Source organism: Perognathus longimembris, chromosome 14, assembly GCF_023159225.1.
Source record: "Perognathus longimembris pacificus isolate PPM17 chromosome 14, ASM2315922v1, whole genome shotgun sequence".
In the NCBI taxonomy this organism is placed as follows: Eukaryota; Metazoa; Chordata; class Mammalia; order Rodentia; family Heteromyidae; genus Perognathus; species Perognathus longimembris.
Genome location: NC_063174.1, coordinates 26,881,659 through 26,905,263, shown reverse-complemented (window position 1 = coordinate 26,905,263; position 23,605 = coordinate 26,881,659). Strand labels below are relative to the sequence as shown.

Sequence of the window (23,605 nt, the reverse complement as noted above, 5' to 3'; positions counted from 1 at the left end):
TCAACACAAACTACCTTCCAGAATTAAATTAAAAGGTATAAATATGAAAAACCTCTGTTCCAGGTTGATCACTGATAAAATGAACATATCAATTTCATTTAGAAATGATTTTAAGTTCATCTAAAAAAATTATAAGGTTTGATTTACTACATTTTTAAGACTGAAAGCACATGAAAGAAAACACTGGTTTCACTGGAAACCAATTTCTGGCATTTGAATCTGTGCATCTCTGCAATCCAAAGAACAACCAACAATAAAAATGCAAGGAATGCTTTTTGCAGAGGACACGCCACAGTGGGGACAATGCGTGTGAATTGGGGTGAGGAGGATTGAACACTGTCAACTAAAACACATTGTCTGAAGTAGAGCTGTAGCTCAACCAGTAGAGTACTAGCTTTGAGCAAAATAAACTAAGAGACAGCACCAAGGCCAAGTTCAAGGACTGGTGCATGCACATGCACACTTGCACACACACAGAAAAAAAGCATTGTCAACATAAAAGTTATCTCTCCTTATATGTTCAGATGCTATTTTTATTATTCTTTTATTTCATAGCTCAATTAGTATTTTAGAAATTCTATATAGTATGAGTTCCTCAATTATTACTGCTTAATATTACCTAAGGCTATGTTGTCCAATACAATATTCACTGGCCATATATGGCTAATTTTAACTAAGGAAAATTAAGATTTCAGGTTCTTAATCACACTAACTACACTTCAGGGATTCAGTAGCTGTATGACTATTGGCTACCATATTAGACAGTACAAGATTTCCATCATTAAAAGTGCAACTGAACAGTGCTAATCTGAAGAGAATACTCTTCTATACTATTTCTAAAAGTTTAAGCACCACCACTAAGACAGTAAAGTCTTCAGTATCTATCATCTATCCATCCATCCGTCCATCCTGTCTTCAATGAATGCACTAATGGCACTATCTATCCATATCTACCTCTATGAGAGATCTCTCTATGTGAGATACTGTCTTCAATGAAGGCACTAATGGTGCCAACTTTCCTATAGTTAGGCTGAATTTATAGATCCAAGTCAAACGTGAACTCAATTAGATATTCTCACATTATAAATAATGAATTTTTGGCATGCATAAAAAAGTAATTTAGCAGTCATAAAAATTAAAACAAGTAGTTTGACCTAGAAATACTTGAAAATTCTGAAGTACGAAAGGATGCAAAGCTGCTAATTTAAGTTTCCCAAGATGGGACAAAAAGCCCTTTTATGGTACTGATTTACTAGTGTTTAGCAAAAGAAAAATAGTATTTATACAAGAAGGGACTGTGCAAACAAAAAACAATACACCACAATTAAAATAAAACTGTCAAAGGAATAACTACTATTGAACAAGAACTAAAAAAGTTAATGTTAAGTTTAATGCACACAAAAATACTAGTGATTTGTATTGATATTTGGTATATGAGTTGACTAACTATAATTGCTTTTTTAGTTCATGTTAAATTTTACTTTTTTCAGATCACAAAGTAGATAACATTTATCATTTCTTTCAAATTGTTTATCATTTCTTTCAAATAACTAGGATTTTTTTTCTGAGTAAAAGCAAAACCCAATCATAAAATGCATACAGCTGCACCTTAAAAGAAAAATGCAAACACAACTTAACCATACTTTATTTGACTGCATCTTTTTTCAACAGCTTGCACATTTCAGATCCCATTAAATCTCTCTTCAAAAGGATAAATAGAAAAAAAATTATGAAGCAATATCCAGTCATCAAACAGTCCAATATTTTGGGATACACTTATACTCAACTCGTATCTGATGTCAATATAACTTATGGTTATGTCTTTACAAACCTGAAAGCCCTATAAGCTTATAGCACTCATTTTAGTGATGTCATGGTGCATTTAAACTGATGCGCTACTGATTTGATTTTGTCTATGCTCCTGGACAGTGATGAACTTCATGATTTTAGACACCATAAAAACATATACATCCAGTTCTATACATGTCAGCTAATACTGTAACACAGGGCAGGGAAAGTTAAAACATGACAAACTCCTTTACACAGATCTGTCAAGCAAGAAGGAAGGTAACCGGGAAAAGAAAAAAAAAGTGTGTGTGTGTGTGTGTGTGTATATATATATACACCAATTTTTAATAGAAGTTTTTTTCATTTGGTTGGCATCACCTTCAAAAACTACTTTATGGTTTCAGATCTGTGGACTTCTCTAAACCAAGTAGTTTCATTTCAATGGAAGGAAAGTTATTTAGCCCGTATCAAAATTGGCAGTATGTCCAACAGCTTTAATACTATGTAGCTTAATAAGGTAGCAGTATTACTGCCAAACCAGTGTCAGTTGATAGTACAGTCAGTTTTAAAGAGACAGAACCCACTTGGAAGAAAGTTATACCAGTTTTGCTCAGTTTTAGCCAAATGAACCCTGTCAATTATAAATGGAACCATTTTAAACTAATGTAAGAAAAATGAAAACCTACTATCTTAGTCTGATGCTAGTTCAACTTGAATATAGGCTTTTAGTTTGAGTGCTAGATTGTCATGCTACAATTTTAAATTTTAGGTAAACAATTTTTGCATAATGAATTAAAGATTTATAGTACGCTGATACTCAACATACAGCAGTTGAACAATATGGCAACAATTTGACTTTTTAATCACTAGTTAAAAGCCATCTTTATAAAAGCCTTGTCAATCTGTCCAGTTAATTCAGCAATACTGGGGGTTAGGGTCAGTAGTGGTGGTTTCAATGAAAATCTGGCAAAAATATAAAAATGATTGAACTGATGATAGTATGTATCTATTTTACAACTGCCCCCATTAGTGAGTCAAGCAAATATATGTACACCAACAATACCTAAGAACCAGCAAGTCAAATATAAAGGAGAAAAATAAAATATGATGATGTAAATAGTGTTTTATCTCGTTTCCTTCATTAGCTAGTTTCCTTCTGTTATTCAATATAACAGAAGTATCACTATGATTGACATTTTTTGAATGTTATAACCCAAATAAAGCTGGACCAAAAACTGACAAAATGGTCAGCTGAAAAGCTAAGTACTGTTTGGTCATTACATTTTTAATATAACCAATATTCTGCCCATTCAACTTCAAAAAGCAATGTAAAATAGAAAATGTTTTCTTAAAAATAAGGAATTATAAATGATCCCACCAACAGGAAGTTTTTATTTTCATCAAATATAAATTGTGTATCTTTATTTTTAGAAGTACTGTTACCATGTTCACTTTCAAAACACTATAATAAACAAAGAGCAGCTTTCCTTAAAAAAAAAAAAAAAGAGCAACAAACTTTCCTGAACAGGGGCCTTTACCAAGTGTTAATGGAGGTAGGGTTTTAAAAAATACAGTAATTATAGTCATAAAATTCAAACCAAATTCTAGACAGATATAATGCATATTCAAATGAAAATAACACAGATACCTACAAAATATTTATTCAGAAAGTTCATCCTTTTACTTATCTAGGTTTTCCAATTAAATAAAATTATCAAATACAGGTTTACTGACTCAACTGAAACAAATTAACTTTAAAATTTGTTACACTGAACTGATTATCTTGAATACAGTGAAAATAGCTGTTTAGAAAACCATAAGAACTCATTTACAAAAAGATTTGCATTTCTCCTTTTCGTCTTTCTGGAGGAATAGAACAAAGTTCCTCAAAAAATCTGATCATACAAGTGAAAAGAAAATAAAGCAGCTTAAAATGGGTACAACGCACCTTTAAATTTATTTCCAAGACCAAAAACCAAAAATGAAACATTTTAAGAAATGGAAGCAAAATATAATCTTAGTTAAATGGGAAAAAAAAAAAACAAAAAACCAGCTACTTTATTGAAGCTGTTCTTCACAGCTTTGCAATAATTTTGATTAAATAAAATCATACCAATTTACATTAATTTTATTATTTTCCAAAAAGATCCCCCACTCTTGAAAAAAAAAGTGCATCTAAAACCCAGCAATTCCCAGCTCCATCAATTTTTCTTATCCTTTTTGAGCTATTTCTCAAACATTTTCCAAGTAGACTGAACTTCTTACTGTAAGGAAAGAGATCTCTAAAGTAAAGCACTCTGTCACTCACCTGGAAAAAGTATCCAAATTATAAAAATCTGAAATAATTTATTATCGAATTTTGATTTAAATAAAAATAAAAGTCTGCTTGTAAAGGCCTTAAAGAAAAGAAAGTCAGCATGCAATAGAAAACTATAGATGAAGAAGACAAGAATACTTATCTACACAGGCACTGGCAGACACAATTTAATTGTTATCTTTACTCATTGTAAGACATATCCCACCCTACATTTTTTTCATTCACTAATCACTGAGGTACCAAAATTCAAGAATGGAAATTTAATATTGAAAAATAAAATTTTAAATTGAAGCTTTTCCCTCACTCCCTTCAGAAAACTATGGCAGGTTTCATGTGAAATGTTTGTATGCTTAAAAGATTTTTACAATCTACACTGGCTTTTTTTAAGGAACAAAAATCATGTTCCATTCACTGGTTCTGTGATAAAATGGTCACTATGTAAATAACATTGTCAGTAGACTTTGCAAATGAACAAATCTTGGCTATCAAATGGCACATCTTGTTGGTACCAAAAGAACGCTTGAAGTTTAAAACAATCTCTTTTAATTCAGAACAAACGCGCCATGCCAAAGTGCAACAAATATTGTGCGACACTCAATGAGACACTGACAGGTAAGAGCTGTATGGAAATTATTAAATCCACCTGCAAAGCAATTCTGTACAAATTGCATTGCATGCAAAAGTCGATTCTTTGTGGTTGGAAGTTGTTCTTTGATGTCAGTTTCTTAACGTAGCCACAGTTTAAGTCGCAGTGCATCAACTCCATTTAAATAGTATCTGAATAGCCTCTTATCTCGAACAAAACCAAGATTTTCATAAAGTTTCAAAGCAGACTTATTTGTTATTTCTGTTTCCAAAACAACCTTCAAAGAAATAAGAGAAAACTACATTATAATTTGTAATTTGGAAAACTTACAAAGTGTATGATCAGACCAAATATTTACAAAAAACATACTATACTGATTAGCTTAAAACCTAATGATACTAATACTGATGGACAGAAAAATAGTCATCATAATGGTAATAATTACATTTCAGTCAAAGGGGCAAGGGTGGGATCACTAGCAACTTATTGTTTGGAATTTTTAGCAATGGAAATATGTTTCATACAAAAACAAAGATGTGGAAAGAAGGACAGGGACCAATGTGTATCTCCCCCACAGTTGCTTCCTCTGCAACAAACATACTGTTGGACACACAGAAAGCTCTTAATTATTTCTTAACTAAATGTGTTCTTGGCACTTTTCATTTTATGACACAAGTTTACATAAACATTAAACAAAGTAATGACATGCTTTTTAGATGACCAGAATACCAAATGAAAAAACATCACCTGAAATCAAATACCTATAAAATTAACTCATGAAACCAAAGTGCATGATGAAATCAAACCTCTAAAAGGCCAAAAATCAAAAATACTTCAAGACCAAGTATAAGTCTTCCTATAACACTTGGAACAGTACACTTGGAACTGGTACAGCCAGGCACTGGTGGCTAGGTTCAAAGCCAGCTTGAGCAGGAAAGTTTGTGAGGTTCTTATCTCCAATTAACCATCAATGGTGGTTAATGGAAATGTAGCACACGTAGTAGAGCACTAGCCTTGAGTGAAAAAGGTCAGAAACAGCACCCAGGAACTGAGACAAGCACACACACACACACACACACAAAAGGCTATACAGAAAACTAACTTAAGGTCAGAATTAAAAGTTAAAGTTTCTCTGTTCATTAAAGAATCTTCTAGTCTAATTAATATAAGTTTCAGTTTTAAGTAATGCTCTTAGGGAATTCCTGAAATTCTGTTATTAGGTCAGGAACTAATTATACCTAAAATATATTAAGGCAATTTAATATGAGAAACGCTAACGCTGCAACAAGGCAAAATTTGTAATTAATTTCACAAGAAACAAGAGTGTGAAATTTTTAGCCAAGAAAGTAATATCTATTTTCACATTAACTATCAAATAGATATAGTTATCTCTATTTTACAGATGACTGTAACCTAAGGCAACCAGTAGAGCAAGAACTGGGAGTCCAAATAGGAACTAAGGCTTAACAGTAACCACCCTTCAGTACTCCCCTTGATCATTTCCCAGAATAAAATAAAACAGTAAATGAGAAAAAGACAAAGGGGATCTAGGTCCTCCTTCACTGATATTTGGCAATCTAAAATATCAAAACACATCTAAAGGGTAGCTAAATAGAGACACAACTGAAGTATAGTTGAGTTAAATTCTGGTTAAACAACATTCTAATAAATTAATAAAGCTCAATTACCAAGAAGAAAATTACATTAAGTTACTCCAATTAAAATTAAAGATTATATTTATTCTATATTTGTATATTCTATATTTATTATTTTATATTTATACTGTTTATTTTTATATTTATTTATTTACATTATGTTTATTTACATCAATGATACATTTCTATATCATTCAACAGAACAGAAAATGCCAGAAAAAAATTTAATACTTAAGCATTTATATTCTTGTAAACATATTAGATCTGGGTTTATACTGGAAATTAGCTATTTAAATCTCTTTTACTCCACACATGGAAGTATTATGTAAGAATAGGCCAAATCATTACAGTTTGGACATTTTTAACACTGTAGGCTAGAAGTTCAGGTAGACCAAGTATGCCCATTGTTGTCTCACACCTAGATGGTCTTCTACTGGCATCTGCTGAATGAACTAATTATTGCTCCTTTACAACAAAACTTAATATCACAGTATACAGACAGAAGTGACAGTAGAAAAAATTAGATAACTTGCCTCCTGTCACACAATTGCTAAGTGACAGAAGATGGATGCAGAATCCCAAGCTTCTCATAAACAGTTTAGTTAAGCTAAACCACTCATAAAAATCCTTGTAACTTAGTTTAACTATATTTTATTCTGTTATTTATCTAGCATCCTGTCACACAGCCAAAATGTTTCCAGTGAAACCAGAATGTTAAACATATTAAACACATATAATGAACACAGCAATAGACATGTAATTAAAAAGCTAAAAAAAATAATTTTTTATTTTGATGGAGAATAAAAAGAACTGAACCATTATGTTCTATATGTATACCTATTTAAAAAAATCACATGGGACTGGGGATATGGCCTAGTGGCAAGAGTGCCTGCCTCATATACATGAGGCCCTGGGTTCAATTCCCCAGCACCACATATACAGAAAATGGCCAGAAGTGGTGCTGTGGCTCAAGGGGCAGAGTGCTAGCCTTGAGCAAAAAGAAGCCAGGGACAGTGCTCAGGCCCTGAGTCCAAGCCCCAGGACTGGCCAAAAAAAAAAAAAAGAAAAGAAAAAAATCACATGATCATCTCAACTGACACACACACACACAAAATTTTTTGACAAAATTCAATATCCCTTTATGATAAAAGCTCTGAAAAAGAGGTGATGGTAGCTCATCCCTGTAATGCTAGCTACTCAGAATGCTGAGATCTGAGTACCATGGTTCAAAGCCAGCCTGGGCTGATCAAAGCCAACCTGGAATCAGCCCCAGCAGAAAAGTCCTTGAGACTCTTAACCACTAAAAAGCTGGACGTGAGCTGTGGCTAAGTGGTAAAACACTAGCCTTAGGTTAAAAAAAAGTTCAGAGACAGTGCCCAGGCCTGAAACCAAAAACAACAACAACGAAGTAGGACTAGAAGGACTAAATATATGAATAAAACAAAAGATACGGGTTGACAAGCCTATAGCTAATGTCATACCAAACAAGGGAAAACTGAGATTATTTCCTCTAAAGTCTGGAGTGAGACAAGAGTATCCACTCTCCCCACTCTCATTCAATATACAATTTTTTGCCAGAACAAAGAAAAAGAAATACAAAGGATTCAAACAAGGAGAAAATAAGTCAAATTATTTCTATTCATAGGTGATACAATTCTAAAATACTTAAAAGATTCAAAAGATTCTATTGAACTACCCCTGGATCGACCTAATAATTCTAAAAAAAAATATGACAGGATATAAGAAATCAGTAGCTTTTCTTTTTGTGCTAATCCTGGGGACTGAACTCAGGGCCTGGGCACTATTCCTGTGCTGTTTTTGCTCAAAGATAGAACTCTACCACATGAGCCCACAGCTCCACCTCCAACCTTTATAGTAGGTAATTGGAGATAACAATCTCACAGACTTTCCTGCCTGGGCTGGCTTTGAAATGTTCAGATCTCAGCTTCAGGAGTAGCTAGGATTACAGGCCTGAGATACTAGCAAATAGATGGATAGCTTTTTTTTTTTTAATATCAATAATGGACAGGCAGAGAAAGAAATCAGAAAAAAATCCCATTCACTAGACTTGAAAATAAATAAGTAAAATAAGCAGGGTGCTGGTTCAATGTAATATCTATAATACCTCTAAGACATTTGCAGAAATATGAAAAATCAATCTACAAATTCATACAGAAGCATAAAAGATCTTTAGAACAAAAGTAAATCTGACCAAAAGAGCAAAATAGGAGGTATCACCATACCAGGCTTCAAATTGCACTAGGGAGCCACAGTAACGAAAAGCATGATACCAGCACAAAAGCAGACTCAAAGCCTAATGAAACAACAACAAAAAAGAGAAACAGAAATAAAACACAACTACAGTCACCTAATTTTTCAGAAAGGAGCAAAAAACACACACTGGAGAAAACATAGCCATTTCAACAAATGGTGCAGGGAACACCAACCATCTACATATAAGAGACTGAAAGTAGAGCTCTATTTTCTCCCGTTTAAAAAAGCAAACAAAACAAAACAAACCCTCCAAATTAATCAAAACTCTAAATGCAACATCTGAAACTACTATTGGGAAACTGTGGAAGATATAAATACAGGTAATTTTTTTTGGAAAAATTCCAATTGCCCAGAAAATAAAGGGTAAAAATAGATAAACGTGACTGCATCAAATTAAACTTTCTGTATATCAAAAGAAATAATGACCAGAACCAAAAAGCAACCCTAACAGGAGAAAACTTTCGCTAGCTATTCAATGGACGTTTAATATCCAGAATATACAAAGAGCTAAAAAAAAAAACAACCCAACAACAGTAAATTAATAACCCAATAACAAATGGACAAATGAATAGGACACAATTCTCAGAAGAAATACAAATGGCTGATACATGAAAATTTTAACAACCTAGTCAAAATGGTTATCAACAAGAAAACAAAAAATGCTGATGCACATTCAAGGATGGGAAGGAGGGTGTAGAAATTCCTTATACACTATTGATAGGTTGTAAACTAGTCCAATCACTGGGGTTCATTATGGAGGTTCCTCAAAAAGCTCACCAAACTATTCTTGGGCATGTATCTGAAAGGAAGTACAGCCATCTACCTGTATGCCCATGTTTACTGGAGCTCTGTTCACAATAGCTTAACTATGAAATAAACAGAAGTGCTTCCATAACCAATGAATGAATCAACACAAGACATCAAAACACACATGGGTCATTAAAAAAAAAAACTTTTTTTAAAGAAGACTTTCTTAGGATCTGTGTTAGTCTTTAATTTTACTGAGATCATATTCCTCTTCCACTTGAAAATAAGTTCCAAAACACAGTTTATTTTTGTCTTCCATCACCAAAGTTTGTTTTTCATCATGGGAAGTTCACACAAGACAAAAATACTAAAGAGTTGACTTTTAATGTGTTAACTTTGCTGTTACATATAATACACATTTGCTGTGTTTCAAACTAATTTTTTACAAATTTTCATCCTATATCTCAAACCATGTAGTTAATCATGTTGCCTATTTAAAATTTAATTATGGTTCTTTTATTAATGAGAGCAGTGGGAAAGGGTCCTTTATTAAGCTGATGTATATATAGATAGACCTACATTTAACTTGCAGTTAATGAAATACCATAATACTAAGATATATTTTATTGATAAACCTATCCTTTAAAGGGAATGTTAGGATGTTATCATTTTAATGTGATAACATGCTATATACTTTTGTGTTTTCCAGAGATTCACTTTATTGCCTTTTTGCCCATATATATTATGCAGTCTATTTGAATTCCTTTTTTATGATATTAAAAGAATAATTTAGGGGCTAGGGATATGGCCTAGTGGCAAGAGTGCTTGCCTCGTATACATGAAGCCCTGGGTTCAATTCCCCAGCACCACATATATAGAAAACGACCAGAAGTGGCCACACTCAAGTGGCAGAGTGCTAGCCTTGAGCAAAAGGAAGCCAGGGACAGTGCTCAGGCCCTGAGTTCAAGGCCCAGGACTGGCAAAAAAAGAATAATTTAGGCAGAGAAATGTTAGTGGATACTAGATTTTCTCTCCACTATATTTATGAGTGTTAGGTCAACTATTTTGCTAGCTGTAAAGCTATAGCATCAAAGTGTATTTGTAAGCTGTTTAGAACTAAACATTATGAACAAATTCATTTTCTTAAAAAAATTGATTATATCATTTGAGGAACTATGTCTGGAGCTAGATATCATCATGTTGAATGAGGTTAAGTTCAAAAAGTCACATATCACCAGATGCCAATGGCTTATGCCTACAATCTTGACTACATGGAGGCTGCAATGTGGAGATCTTGATTTGAAGCCAAGTTGGGGAATAAAAGTCTAAGTGACTCCATCTCCAATTAGCCAATAAAATGCCAGAATGAGGCATGGCTCTGGTGGTAGAATGTCAGCTGTTAAGTAAGCACACTGTAGTGAGGATGTGAGGCTCTGAGTTTCAGCTACAATATATACACATAGCCCAATATCACTTTTTTACTCGTTTTTGAAATCCAAACTTTTAAAAATGCCAAATATATATGTACACACACACACACACACATATATACACACACTATATATATATATATATATATGTATACATACATGTAACAGGAATGTAACTGTTGGGCTGTTATGGGGGACCACAAAGACAAGGGAGAGGGGAAAGAGAATGGAGGACACATAATTATCAAAATACACTTTGTGTAAAGATGACATAAGGAAACTCACTGAAAGCTGTTGATAGTGTAATGAGATCTAAGACTGAAAGCAATAAATGAAGTTAAGGTCACTAAATTAATAATATATGCTTATGTGAATTTTTAAAAGCTTTTAAAGGTATTATTCCATTCTGAAACAGAATTTTGGAGGGAAAAAAAAGATAGCCTGTCCATTCTACCCTTATTATGTATTCATTTTAATCAGAAAACATCTTAAGTTTACTTGGCTCCTAATAAATGAATCTAGTAATTATTGCTAAAATAGCATACTTTATATTCTTACTCATTTCATGTCTAGAATTTAAAAAGATGTAGATGCATTAACTTGTATGTCACTAGAAATAAGTAGCATTAGGATAACCAAATTTAGCAATAGTCTCAGAGTTGAAAGCAAATTGTAAATAGTCTGCAACAAGTCATACAGCGTATTATTTAGACAAGAGAGAAACTGCCTATTAAAGCTACGTATAGACAGCAAAAGAATGGTAAAGAAAACATCAAAATGCACATAATAGGAAGTGGCACTGTGGCTCAAAAGTAGTAGAGCGCTAGCCTTGAGCTAAAGAGCTCAGGGAGAGCAACCACACAGTTCAAGTCCCTCTACACACACAAAAAAGCGCATATAATAGAAAGTTACCTGGTAGTTTTTACTATTCTACTTTTCTGTAGGGCTATTCTAGTTTTCAAAAGGAGATTTTGTTTTGTTTTTATTACTATTGTTGGGAGTTTTTTGTACAATTGTGTGTGTGTGCATGGGGGGGGGTAGGAAGAAAGAGAGTGAACTCTAGGCATGAATGCTGTCCCTTAGCTTTTTCACTCAAGGCTGGCACTTTACCACTTTGGTCATAGCTCTACTTCCAGCTTTTTGGGGGATTAACTGGACATAAGAGTCTCATGGACTTTCCTACCCCAGCTGCCTTTGAACTGAAATCCTCAGATCTCAGTGTCTTAAGTAGCTAGGATTTTAGGCATGAGCCAATAGCATCTGCAGAAGAAATATTTTTAATACATATAGTCAAAAATTAAGGACTAGAAGTACAGCTCAGTTTTCTAGAATTCACAAGGCTTCAAAGTCTGTGTGCCACAAAAAGACAAAGCATTAAATGACATCATTTTCAAGCAAAAATGCTTGAAGGTCACATACTATAAACTTAATTTACATTATTACAACAAAGGTCTGATATTAATAACATGGTAATCACAGGTTAAGCAATTAAAAACTTAAAATTTTCAAATTTTTAGAGATGAAGATTTCAAAGATATTTACATCTTAAAAAGTCCTGTTAATAATACTGATCGAACACCTATCCATAAATGTATTTTTTTAAAGTAGATGAAAGTAAAGAACAAACATGAAAATCTTATTATTTGGGGTACACATATTTTACTTTAGAATGCATATTTCAACATTTTTCTCAAGTTATTTGTATTTATTTTTTAGTGATGGGGCTTGAAGGGGGCCTGGGCATTGTCCCTGAGATTTTTTTTTTTTAGCTCAAGGCTAGTATTTTACTATTTGAGTGGATTTCGGACTTTTGGTGGTTAAAGAGTCTTACAGACTTTATTGACTGAGTTAGCTTTGAACTATTGTCCTTAGATCTTTTCCTTAGTAGGTAAGTAGAAGACAGATGAGTTGATCTGAGTTATGACTAATCAGGTGCAATTGTTCACATTAAAACTTTTTTTCCCTGTTAGATACTAGTGTCTCACACCTGAAATCCTAGCTACTCAGGAGGCTGAGATCTGAGGATCACGGTTCAAAGCTAGCCTGGGCAGGAAAGCCCATGAGACTCTTATGTCCAATAAACTACTCAGAAAAAAGCCAGAAGCAGTGTCATGGCTCAAGTGGTAGAGCATAAGCCTTGAGCAAATGAAGCTCAAAGACAATGTCCAGGCCCAAAGTTCTAGCCCCAGGACTGACACAGACACAGACACAGATACACACACACAGCAAGAAAAATGGCTCACTTCTGTAATCCTAGCTACTCTAGAGGGTGAGATCTGAAGACTGGTGTAAAAAACCAACTCAGGCAGAAAAAGTCCATGAGATTCTTAACTCCAATTAACCACCAAAAAAGCTGCAAGTGGAGCTGTGCCTCAAGTGTGGTAGAACACTAGTCTTGAGCAAAAAAGCTCAAAAACAGCACCCAGGCCTTGAATTGAAGCCCTACGACCTGCACCAATTTAAACTAAAATTTTTTTTAAAGGAAAGGAAATGAACAACATTTGATTTTTCAAGACCACAACAATTTTTTTTCTGTATTAAAACATTATATTTAAGCTAGGATTTAACTGACATTAAAACAGTATTATCAAACTCTATCACAGCTTAGAAATTTTTAAAAATCTAATAGTATTTGACATTTGATCAGTTAGTAAAGTACATAGCGTCTCACAGGTAGTGATCAGGACAACCCAGTAAAAAGCGTAACTATAGGAAGAAAATATTTGCTGGCTCCAATATCCCTGCTCACTGGAAATAACTCCCTATTTATCAGCAGCAACAGCCCAAAATATACCCATCAACTTAGTAAAATTTCTCTTTGAGAATACTCTGTATTAAATGTTTGTATTTTAACATGTAAATCAATGAAATATTCTTAAGCAAAAGGAATTGTTGCAGAGTATTGGTGGCTTGTGCCTGTGCTAGATACTCAGGAGGCTGAGATTTGAGTACCATGGTTCAAAGCTAGCTGAGGCAAGGGAAGTCCTTGAATCTTATCTCTAATTAACCAGTATGGGCACCAAGAAAAAAAGCAACCATTGCAGGATAATTTCACTTGTATAAAGCAGCATAAAAATATGCTTAGAAAATGAGTGGTAAGTGTTCGCTTCAGGAGCAAAAAGACACTAAAACTGGAATGATACAGAGAAAATTAGCATGGCCTCTGTGCAAGGTGACAACACAAATTTGTGAAGCAGTCTATATTTTTACTAGCCACCAAAAATCAAAAACTAAATTAACAAAAAAAAAAAGAGTGATAAGCCAGACGCTTGGTGGCTCACACCTGTAATCCTAGCAACTCAGGCTGAGATCTGAGGATTGCAATTTGAAGCCAGGCTGGGCAGTAAAGTCACAAGGACTCTTATCTGCAGTTAACCACCAGAAAACCAAAAGTAGTGCTATGGCTCACAGTGGTAGAGTGCTAGCCTTGAGGAAAACAGCTCAGGGATAGTACCCAGGAGAGTTCAAGCCCCAAGAGCGACAAAAACACACACACACAAAAAGAAAAAGGAAATGAATGATAAGAAGTCTAAGGAGTTTTAAGCGCATGAAGATGGCAAAAGACTTTATAAACAAACACAAGCACAAACACACCATCTAATAATAAAGACAATTATCACTTACATTGTTCATAAAATTACCAGTACAACTTTCTCTGTGATTATTCTTGCTCTACTAAAGACATCTGTATTCCTCTCACACTATTCAACAGTAAAGGTTGACATTTTTAATCATCACCAATATTTACTGAGTATATATAGAGAGAGAGCACAGTGCTACAGGATATATCAAGATATTGTTTCTACTATTAGGTCTTCCAAACAAACTAAAGAGAAGATGCTCTTATGTTAATACACAGAAGGGTGGGTGTCAATGTCTCACATTTGTAATACTAGCTACTAGAAGGCTGACATCTGAAGATGCCATCTCTAAAATAACCAGCAAAAAGCAAGAACTGAAGGAATGACTCAACTGGTAAAAGTGTCAGCCTCCCAAAGACCTGAGTTCAAGCCTGTGTACTGGTGTACTCCCTCAAAAAGTCATTTTCTGATAATAGTATTTTATGTTTTGAGATTTTTTTTCAATATGAAAGCAAATTAAGCAATGGTTTCAACTGATAACAGTTTCTGAGTAACAATTATTTACTGAAAATGTCTAGGATTTTCACCTTTATGTTCTGAAGAAATTGAACTCCATTACCTTAAAATTTACCATAAATCGAAATTACTGTTTTTAAATAGAATTTATTATTATCTGTAAGTTGCATTTGTGTAAAGAATTTGCAAAAAAAAAAACAACCCAAACCTGCCGTACAATATTGTAGAATGTTTATTTTTTTAAATATCCAGAAAACAGCCCAGGATAAAAGTACTAAACAGTTAAGACTTACCTCATCACAGTCTCCTTCAACCATAGCATATATAGCTTTCTTAACCAAGTTAGTACCTAGAATACAGATCACAATATTAATAAAGGAAAAATATAATTAAGTTTCTTAAAGAACCTAAATTACAATATTCATTAAGCATAAAAGTATCAAATATAAGGTTCTATCTTGAATGCAAATATACTGATCATGCAAGTCAAATAGAGAAAATTAGATACAAAATAAACCAAGAGAACCAACACACAATAAGATTCTTCTTAAAAGACCTCTCTCTTAATATATTCCTTTTTCTCAGATAGAATTATTTGTTCCATGTAACAATTTTATTCTGCCAGAAGGTAAAAGAAAGGAAAAAAGAAAAAAGTAAGTTATACTCTAGACAGAAAAACCCAGTAATTCTTTGAGCTGGCCAGAACTTATTGCATGACCTGAGCTGATATTGCCAAAGACTTTCTAAACCATTGACACAGGCATAGGACAGCCTCACAAGAACTCACTGTGCCACAGTGGGCCAAGACAAAGTCAATTCCTGCAAACTCTATAGTAAGCATGGATACAACAAAGTCTACCACTCTCATGGTGTCATCTAAAAAAGTTAACATAGTTTTAGGTCAGATATGTCTGAGACAGCAAAAGAAAAAAAATGCAAAATCTGAGTTGAGCTAATTTTTTAAAAATCTCTTATTTTTCAAACTACACATAAAAATATGCATGCATTTCACACAAACTGTCTAAATATCTGAATGAAACCCTAAAGTCATTGTTTTTGCCTTTGACATTCATCAAAAAGCTGCTCACTTTTCATGAGTCATTCCCAGCACTTTCCAATGTATCAGATTCAAACCTGCTGTATAAACCAAGCTGAATTCAATAAAAAATCTTACTGGAAAGCTGTAGAACTATTTTTAAAAGGCAGTTAAGCCTTATATATTGGCCTTGCACAGTAGCACATGACTGCAGTCTCGACATTTGGGAAGTCTTAGCAGGAGGATCACTAAAAATAGCTTAAAACATTAAGAAAATAATTCATTTTTGAGTTCATGTCTCAAAAATTGCAGCTCAGTGTCATAGCTCTGTATTAGCATATTAATATATTTTAATAGTGTCAGCTTTTTCAAGGGTTAGATACTTAAAGCAGGAAGACTCAAAACTTTTTGAAAATATTAAAATCTTGAGTTCTTCTCTTACTTCAAGTTCATTTCTACATTTTTACCGTTAAATCTTTTTCAAAACACAAAAATGAAAATAACTTATTCATCTTTTTAGTGAAATATTTTCCTTACCAATGCCATTTCTCCTGTATTTGGAATCCACGGCTAACATGGCTATATAACCTCTGCGGAACATCTTTTTGTGCATATCCAACTTGCAAACGATGGCACCTACACACTCCTCCCCTACCATGGCCTTAAAAATAAACAAACAGTTATGAAAAATACATTGCCATCAGTTACTGCACTACTACCAAGGGAAAACAGAACTAACCCTTGGTTAATGTTTTTGAGAGAGCAAGTGTTAATGGGAATTCTAATGAGAGGAATGATCATTTTAAGTATATAATTTCAAAACTCCTTCAAATGTTCTAGTTTAAAAATAATTTCTCAATATTCTTTAGCAGATGGATTTTTGTATTTATTAAAGCTTAGGGAAAAGACAAAATTTCCATAAGGTAAGCACTCAAGTTACATATTCAAGGCCCAGGTGGCTCACGCTTATAATACTAGCTCCTCAGGAGGCTGAGATCTGAGGATCACAGATCGAAGAAGCCAATCCAGGCAATAAAGTCCTTAAGACTCTTTATCTCCAACTAACCTCCAGAAAACTGGAAGTGGAGCTGGGGCTCAAATTGGTAGAGTACTAGCCTTGAGTAAAAAATGCTCTGAGATAGCTCCCAGGCCCTGAGCTTTCACCCAATGACCAACAAAAAAAATTTTTTTTAATTAAAAAAAAAGCACAAAAAAGTTCGTAAAAATTTACTTCAGGAAGGACTTATTTAAGTTTTGAAGGGAAACAAACTATTTTTAAAAAGCTACTGACTAGCAATACACTGCACTATTTTCCCATCAGTAGAGTATTGTAAGTTTTTGTAATATTTTATTATAGCTTTAATGAAATACAAGTGTAAAATACACCTAAATACTATGCGTGGTAGTCAATTTTTTTATCAGAAAAAAATAGATACTATTTTTTCAGGAAAGGAACTACTTAGAAGATACTAAATAGTTCAGAAAGTACTAATTTAGTATGATGGTCTCATTTTTAGGATACTCCTCACCAATGTGTGTAATTACCATTAAGCACTAAGAATATCAATAGCATGCATCACATTCAGGAGGCTGAGGGAGGGTTTTGAGTTTAAGACCTTCTGGGCAATATAAGGAGACCCTATCACAAAAAAATGAAATGAGGAATATCTACAGTTCATATTATAATAATGACTTACAAATATTTCTACTCTTATGAGTAGAAACCAGATTTCCAGATTGTTAAATGCTATCTTAAATGCTAACACTCTATTTTGATTAAATTTCCAGTATTACATTGTAAATGTTTCTTAAAAACTCCCAGAACTGATAAAAATTCTGTCTTCTGATAAATGTAAATATGACAACTTTTGTTTTATATTTATTAATGTAGTTATGGAAATTAATTTTCACAAATCAACTATTTCAACAAAAAGAAACAAGAATGGGTTTAAAATTAGTACTTAATTCAACTACACCCAATATATATTTTTATCTTTAATTTGTTGAACTACTTTTCAGTCCATTATCCTGTAGATGACAAAAAACCTCTTTTAACATACTGTAGACAGATCATTTTAGGCAAGATAAAGTTAATCTATTTCACATAAACCTAAACTAGATCAGAAAAATCCTTTTGAATTGTTACTTTCAGCCCATACTAGTTCAGTTCTGTTTTGCCAACATTCTGAAATTATCCAGGGTCACTAAACCTTTGTAATTGTTTGTTGCTGAAGACTGAACCTAAGGCCTCTAACATGTACTTTACTACTGAGCTACACTCCTGAGTTTTTCTTTTCTATTATTTTTTAGGTGTGTGTTGGGGGGTCAATTTGGGGGCCCTACACTCATTTGGCTTGCTTGCTTGGCTGGTGCTCTATGCCTACACCCACATTTGCTGATTATTTTGGAAATAGAATCTCTTGGACCTTTCACTTGGCCTCAAACTTCAGTCCTCCAGATCTCATCCTCCTGAGTATCCAGAGTTACAAGATCACTAGCATCTGGTTCCTAAGGTTTGTTTTTCATTGATTGGAAATGAACCTAGGGCCTCACACATGCTACACTAGTACACTCTACCACTGAGCTATACATACCATCTACCAAGAGTAGCAATTTGAAAATATACATACGGTTTTACACACCCACACACCTCTACATAAAATCACTTATCACATGCTACATTTAAAACAGTAAAAAAAAAAAAATGGGGGGAGGAACACAAAGGCACAGTATCTATGGTGCCTCTGAACATATAATATTTATCAAAATGAACTCAGGGAAATGGAAACAAGAGGCTTCTTCTTTGTTGTTTTTGTTTTCTTTGTCTTGTTTGTTCATTTATCTGTCTGAAAGGATAAGGGGGACAGAGAAATGGAGAGACAAAGGATGAACAAATGTAGCAGTGGTACTCACTAGACATTATGTTGAGAACGAACTATACAACTTGTGGGTAGGGATGGGAGGGAAAAACTGAGAGCCAGGGGCGATATTGTCCAAAAAGAAATGTACTCAAGACCAGGCACTGGTGGCTCACACCTGTAATCCTAGGTACTCAGGAGGCTAAAAGCTGAGGATCATGGTTCAAAGCCAGCAGAGCAAGAAAGTCTGGGAGACTCTTATCTCCAACTAACCACCACAAATCCAAAAGTGGCACTGTGGTTCAAAATGACGAGTGCTAGCCTTGAGCGAAAGAGCTCAGGGAGAATGCCCAGGCCCTGAATGCAAAGCCCCATGACCAACACATATACAAAAAGAAATTTACTCATTACCTGACTTATATAACTGTAAGCTCTTTGTACATCACCTTTGGAACAACTAAAAAATGTCCAAAAAATATTTTGACCTGATCTCACAAGCTGGGCTCATATGAAAGGGAATTCTACATAATAGAAAACTATAGGCCAGCTACATCTTAGTTATTAAAGCCATCATAAAAGATAAAATTCCAGTACACTAAATATAATACAACTAGACAATACTCTTAAAATAGGAATTTCAAAGTAATCTTCCTTTACCTACTAGATAAAAAAATATATATACACACACACATATATATACTATTAGTTCTTAAAGATTATTTTCCTAATTAGGAATCTAAAGAAGTAAAAGTCAAGTTGTACACATCATCTATAAATAAAGTCCAGTACAGTTATTAATGAAATGTTGATAGTGAAGATCAATATATTTTTTTCTGGATAAACTGCTGATAAGTATATTTATACAGCAATCTCTAACTTGCTTGAATTTTCCAAAATAAAACTCTGTCTGAATGTGCTTTTAGAAAAACTCATGCTATTAAATATCTCACGGCCACCCCCCCCATGAAAATTGAAAATCTCTGACAAGATTAAACTCCAAAAAACAGATAGCTTGTATGGCTATAAAACTATGAAAAATATGTACCATGTGAAATAGATTCTAAAATTCTAGAACACTACAAACAGAAAACTGGAGGAAGGCAGAAAGTTAAAATTTAGAACAAATAAAATGAAAATACTATGTCATATTGCTAGAGGTAAATTTAAGAACTTGTAAAGGCAGATTATCTCTAAGGAGGTAAAAGCACAGAAAGTGTCTCACATTTGTATAGACCTCTATTTTTTACAAGTTACTGGAGTTACAAAAAAATCATTTTTGTTGCTCAACCAAATATTAACAATTTTGTACAGAACTAACTTCATATATTCCATGTAACTTAGTACTGGTTTTTCATAGAAACCAAAAACATTTTGCAGGTTTCTAAGCTCTTGAGAATGTTGTAGGTGAGTTGGTGAAGTCAACTTTGTGACACAATGAGTTTTACAAAATGGGTCAAAGGTATGTCATTTTCCCCCCTCTTACTTGTTACCATAATAAAAGGCCAGGAGCCTATGTTCTACTTTCACCTCTCTGCTATATTTAAAGTCATTCCTTTTTCTCAAGGGAAAAACAAAACAAAACAAAAGTTTGGGCATAGATTGTCTCTAGGATCCTCTCAGATATCCTAAATAAGTACTTGCTTAAAAAAAAAAAAGGACTCAGAAATTCAAACTAAAATGCATGCCAACTACCCTCCAGACTCATACTTTTACTAGGAAATCTTATAGGCCAATCACCTGAATATATTTCAATTTCTACATTTTCAGAATTTAACATTTACTGTCTAACAAAGGCTAAAATAAAAACTAACTCAATTGGGGAGTGTCCATATAAAATCCAGACTACAGTTTATGAAATTTACTAGAGTTTAAAATAGCAGACAAGTTGAAAGAAGTCTAAGTTTATAAAATGACTGAACATGTATATGACTGATAGAAAAACATCTACCTAAAATTTTTTGTGTGGTACTGAGAATCAACCTTAGGGCCTCACATATGAGGCAAGCCCACCATCACTGAACCACATTCCCAACCCCATTTCAATTTAGAAGGCAAATAATTACACATTCTTGTGGGTTACATTACATTTAAATCTACAATTTTTAGCAATGACAACTACTAAAAATGACAGTTGATGTGACATGAGTAAATGTGCTGTCATTCTCCCATTAACATTTTATAAATTTAAATACAAGAACCTTAAATTAGCAGTTTTCTAGAACATGAAATAGTACATAGAATTTAAGCAAAGGTAGTAACTTGAAGTTTAAGTAAACTAACACAAAGAAAATAGCAAAGCTACCATTTACAGTTATGCTTAGGTTATGTTGTCAGATTCTGAGTGTTGTCAAAACATACTACAAAGAATTACTGATTGCAACTAAGTCAATGTTAAAACCAATAACAGTGGTAGCTTGTCTCTCATACCATAAAACACTCCTTTTTAAAAGCATGCTTCAATTACAACATGTGTGTATATGATACAAAAACATATACACACTTAATATTTAAGTTAAGGTTTCATAACAATTGAAATTGGGTCAACATTTCTGTAAAGGAATTACTGGTACTGGCAGGCAGTTGTATAGCCAAGTAATTTTGAAATATATGTAACTAAAAATTTTTTTTGGTAATTACACCCCACACAAACTAGTGGCTTTTAAGATACTCTTTGACCAGTTTCTTTAAAAAAAAAAATGAATCTGAATAACAATTTCACACCTAAATTTCCTTACAATCCACAGAAAGTGGTACCAATTTTTAAGATTCTTTGACGTTTCTTTAAAAAAAAATCAGAATAACAATTTCACACTTAAATTTCCCTACAAATCCACTGTTCAAAGTTTCAAGAGTCTTTCAGCCAGCCACCAGTGTTAGTAGCATCTTCTGCAATGAAGCATCAGAAAGCAGGCTAGCTCCAACTGTCCTGTTGAAGAGGAAAACAATCCCCGTAATTACCGAACATATATGTAAGACTAAATGTGGCCACAGCAATTTGACTGACAAGCCAATCCCTACTAGGGCTGCAACTGAAAGATTAGTAATAATGCCTGTACCCAAAGAGAAGTATGTTCAAATTAAATGAATGAGAAGTGCTTTGAGGATGAGGGAGAGTAAAGATGGTTAAATATGATCATAAGCTAATGTAAGCAGGACATTAGGACCCTCTTCTCCCGGCACTGAAACATGCATCTTATAGGCTTGCTGCATCAGTTTCAACTTAATCCAGTTCATAAAGTCTTACCTTCCAGGCAGCTCCATTAAAATAACTAGGAATGTGTGTACTTCACATGTAAGGATTTATGAGATGCAGGACACATCCACTGGCACAACTCTAGGGCCCTCACACTCCCATGCCCTGCATGGCCTGGATCTCTGTTGGGCTCGCCCACTTTCCATACTATCCACTTACCAAGAAGCACAGCTGTGGCCAGTTGTGGATAAAGTATCTATACGTATAAATGGAGTAGGGTTCAGACAGATCTTTGGTGATCAGTCTCATGATATCAGGCATTTGGAGCTCGGATTCATAGCGGACATATCTTATCGTCCGATCCTCCCCAGGCTCGACCTCCCGACCCGTGGGGCTTCTTAAACTGCAACCGGCGGTCAGGGACGAAGACAGCAGTCGCACCTGCTCATCTTCCTCCTCCTCCTCCTCCTCTTCCTCCAGCTCGGGGCCCTCGGCCAGTCCATTGCGGGCCGCCGCGGGGTCGCTCTCCGCTGCTGCCTCGGACGGGCTGGGGAGTGCAGTTCTTGCATTATTAGGGAAGGAGTGAGGGGATCTTTCGCCGGTGTATACCCCGGCACCTTTTGTGGCAGTCACTTTAGGGTCCCCGTCCGGGGTGGTCGTGATCGCGGCCGCCTCGGCTGCACTCAGGACTTTGCTCTTGAGGGAGGCGGCCGCCCGGAGGTGTCGCAGTTCGGGGTTGATCAAGCCGTTGAGCTGCTGCTGCTGCTGCTCCGGTGGAGGCGGTGGCGGCGGGCAGCGGAGACACGGGTGCCCCTTGGCCGCCGCCTCGCCGCCCGCCGGGCTCCTGCCGCTGCGGCCCCGGTCCTCGTCCCTGCCCCTGCCGCCGCCTTCGTGCTCCTCGTCGTCTTCCTCCTCTTCGCTGCAGCAGGCGAGGGCGGCCCCGGCCGGGAACGGGCAGCGGGGCTCGGCGGCGGCCGCCGGGGCCGGAGGTGCTGGTGGTGGGAGGAGGCTGCTAGGCCCAGGCGGTACCTCCGCCATCCTAGGAGCGACACACACCGAGGGAGGAAGCCATGAGCCCCGGCCGGCCAGCGCCGGGCGGCCGGGGCGGCGGAGGGGAGAGGAGAGGAGGGGACGGGAGGGGGGAACAAAGGCCGAAACCGCCCCTGCCCTCACCGAGCGGCCCCCAAACTCCGCGCCGCCCGCCGCCCGCCGCTCCTCAGCGCCGCCCAGCTGCTCAGCCGGCCACCGTCCACCGGGGCCCAGACGCTCACTGTCACCCGCCCCGCGGCACCCTCCTGGCCCCGCTCGGGCCGGCTCACCCCGCACGGGTCCCCGCCGCTGCTACCGCCACTCCTCTGCCTCAGCCGCCGCCGCCAACGCCGCCGTCGTCGTCGCCGCGGCCGCCGCCACCACCGCCACTGCCGCCGCCAAGGCTTCCACTCCGCCGCCGCCGCCGTAAAGCGCCTCGGCTGTTACCCCGGGTAAAGTTTCCTGGGCCCGCTTTCACGACACTTCCTTGCCTGCCGGCTGCCGGGGCTGAGAGAAAAGGGGCGTGGAGGGAGATGACCTGCGGAGGGGCGGGGACGGAAGGTGTCTCCCCCGGGCTCCCGGCCCATCGGCCGGC

The 23,605-nt window shown here is 35.9% G+C and overlaps 1 protein-coding gene and 1 non-coding gene across 2 annotated transcripts; one reads left to right on the top strand and one right to left on the bottom strand.

The window, feature by feature from the left end:
- Positions 1-1,609: 1,609 nt before the first annotated feature.
- Naa30 (N-alpha-acetyltransferase 30, NatC catalytic subunit) lies at positions 1,610-23,414 on the bottom strand. Its single transcript, XM_048361967.1, has 5 exons — positions 23,301-23,414; positions 22,201-23,020; positions 16,468-16,591; positions 15,188-15,243; positions 1,610-4,968 (listed from the first exon to the last, which is right to left on the bottom strand). Exons 2-5 carry the CDS (start codon positions 23,017-23,019, stop codon positions 4,831-4,833), a joined length of 1,137 nt encoding a protein of 378 aa, XP_048217924.1. The 5' UTR covers position 23,020; positions 23,301-23,414; the 3' UTR covers positions 1,610-4,830.
- On the top strand, positions 13,899-14,005 carry LOC125363682. Its single transcript, XR_007213277.1, has one exon. It is a non-coding gene; the product is annotated as a U6 spliceosomal RNA (small nuclear RNA).
- Positions 23,415-23,605: the final 191 nt, after the last annotated feature.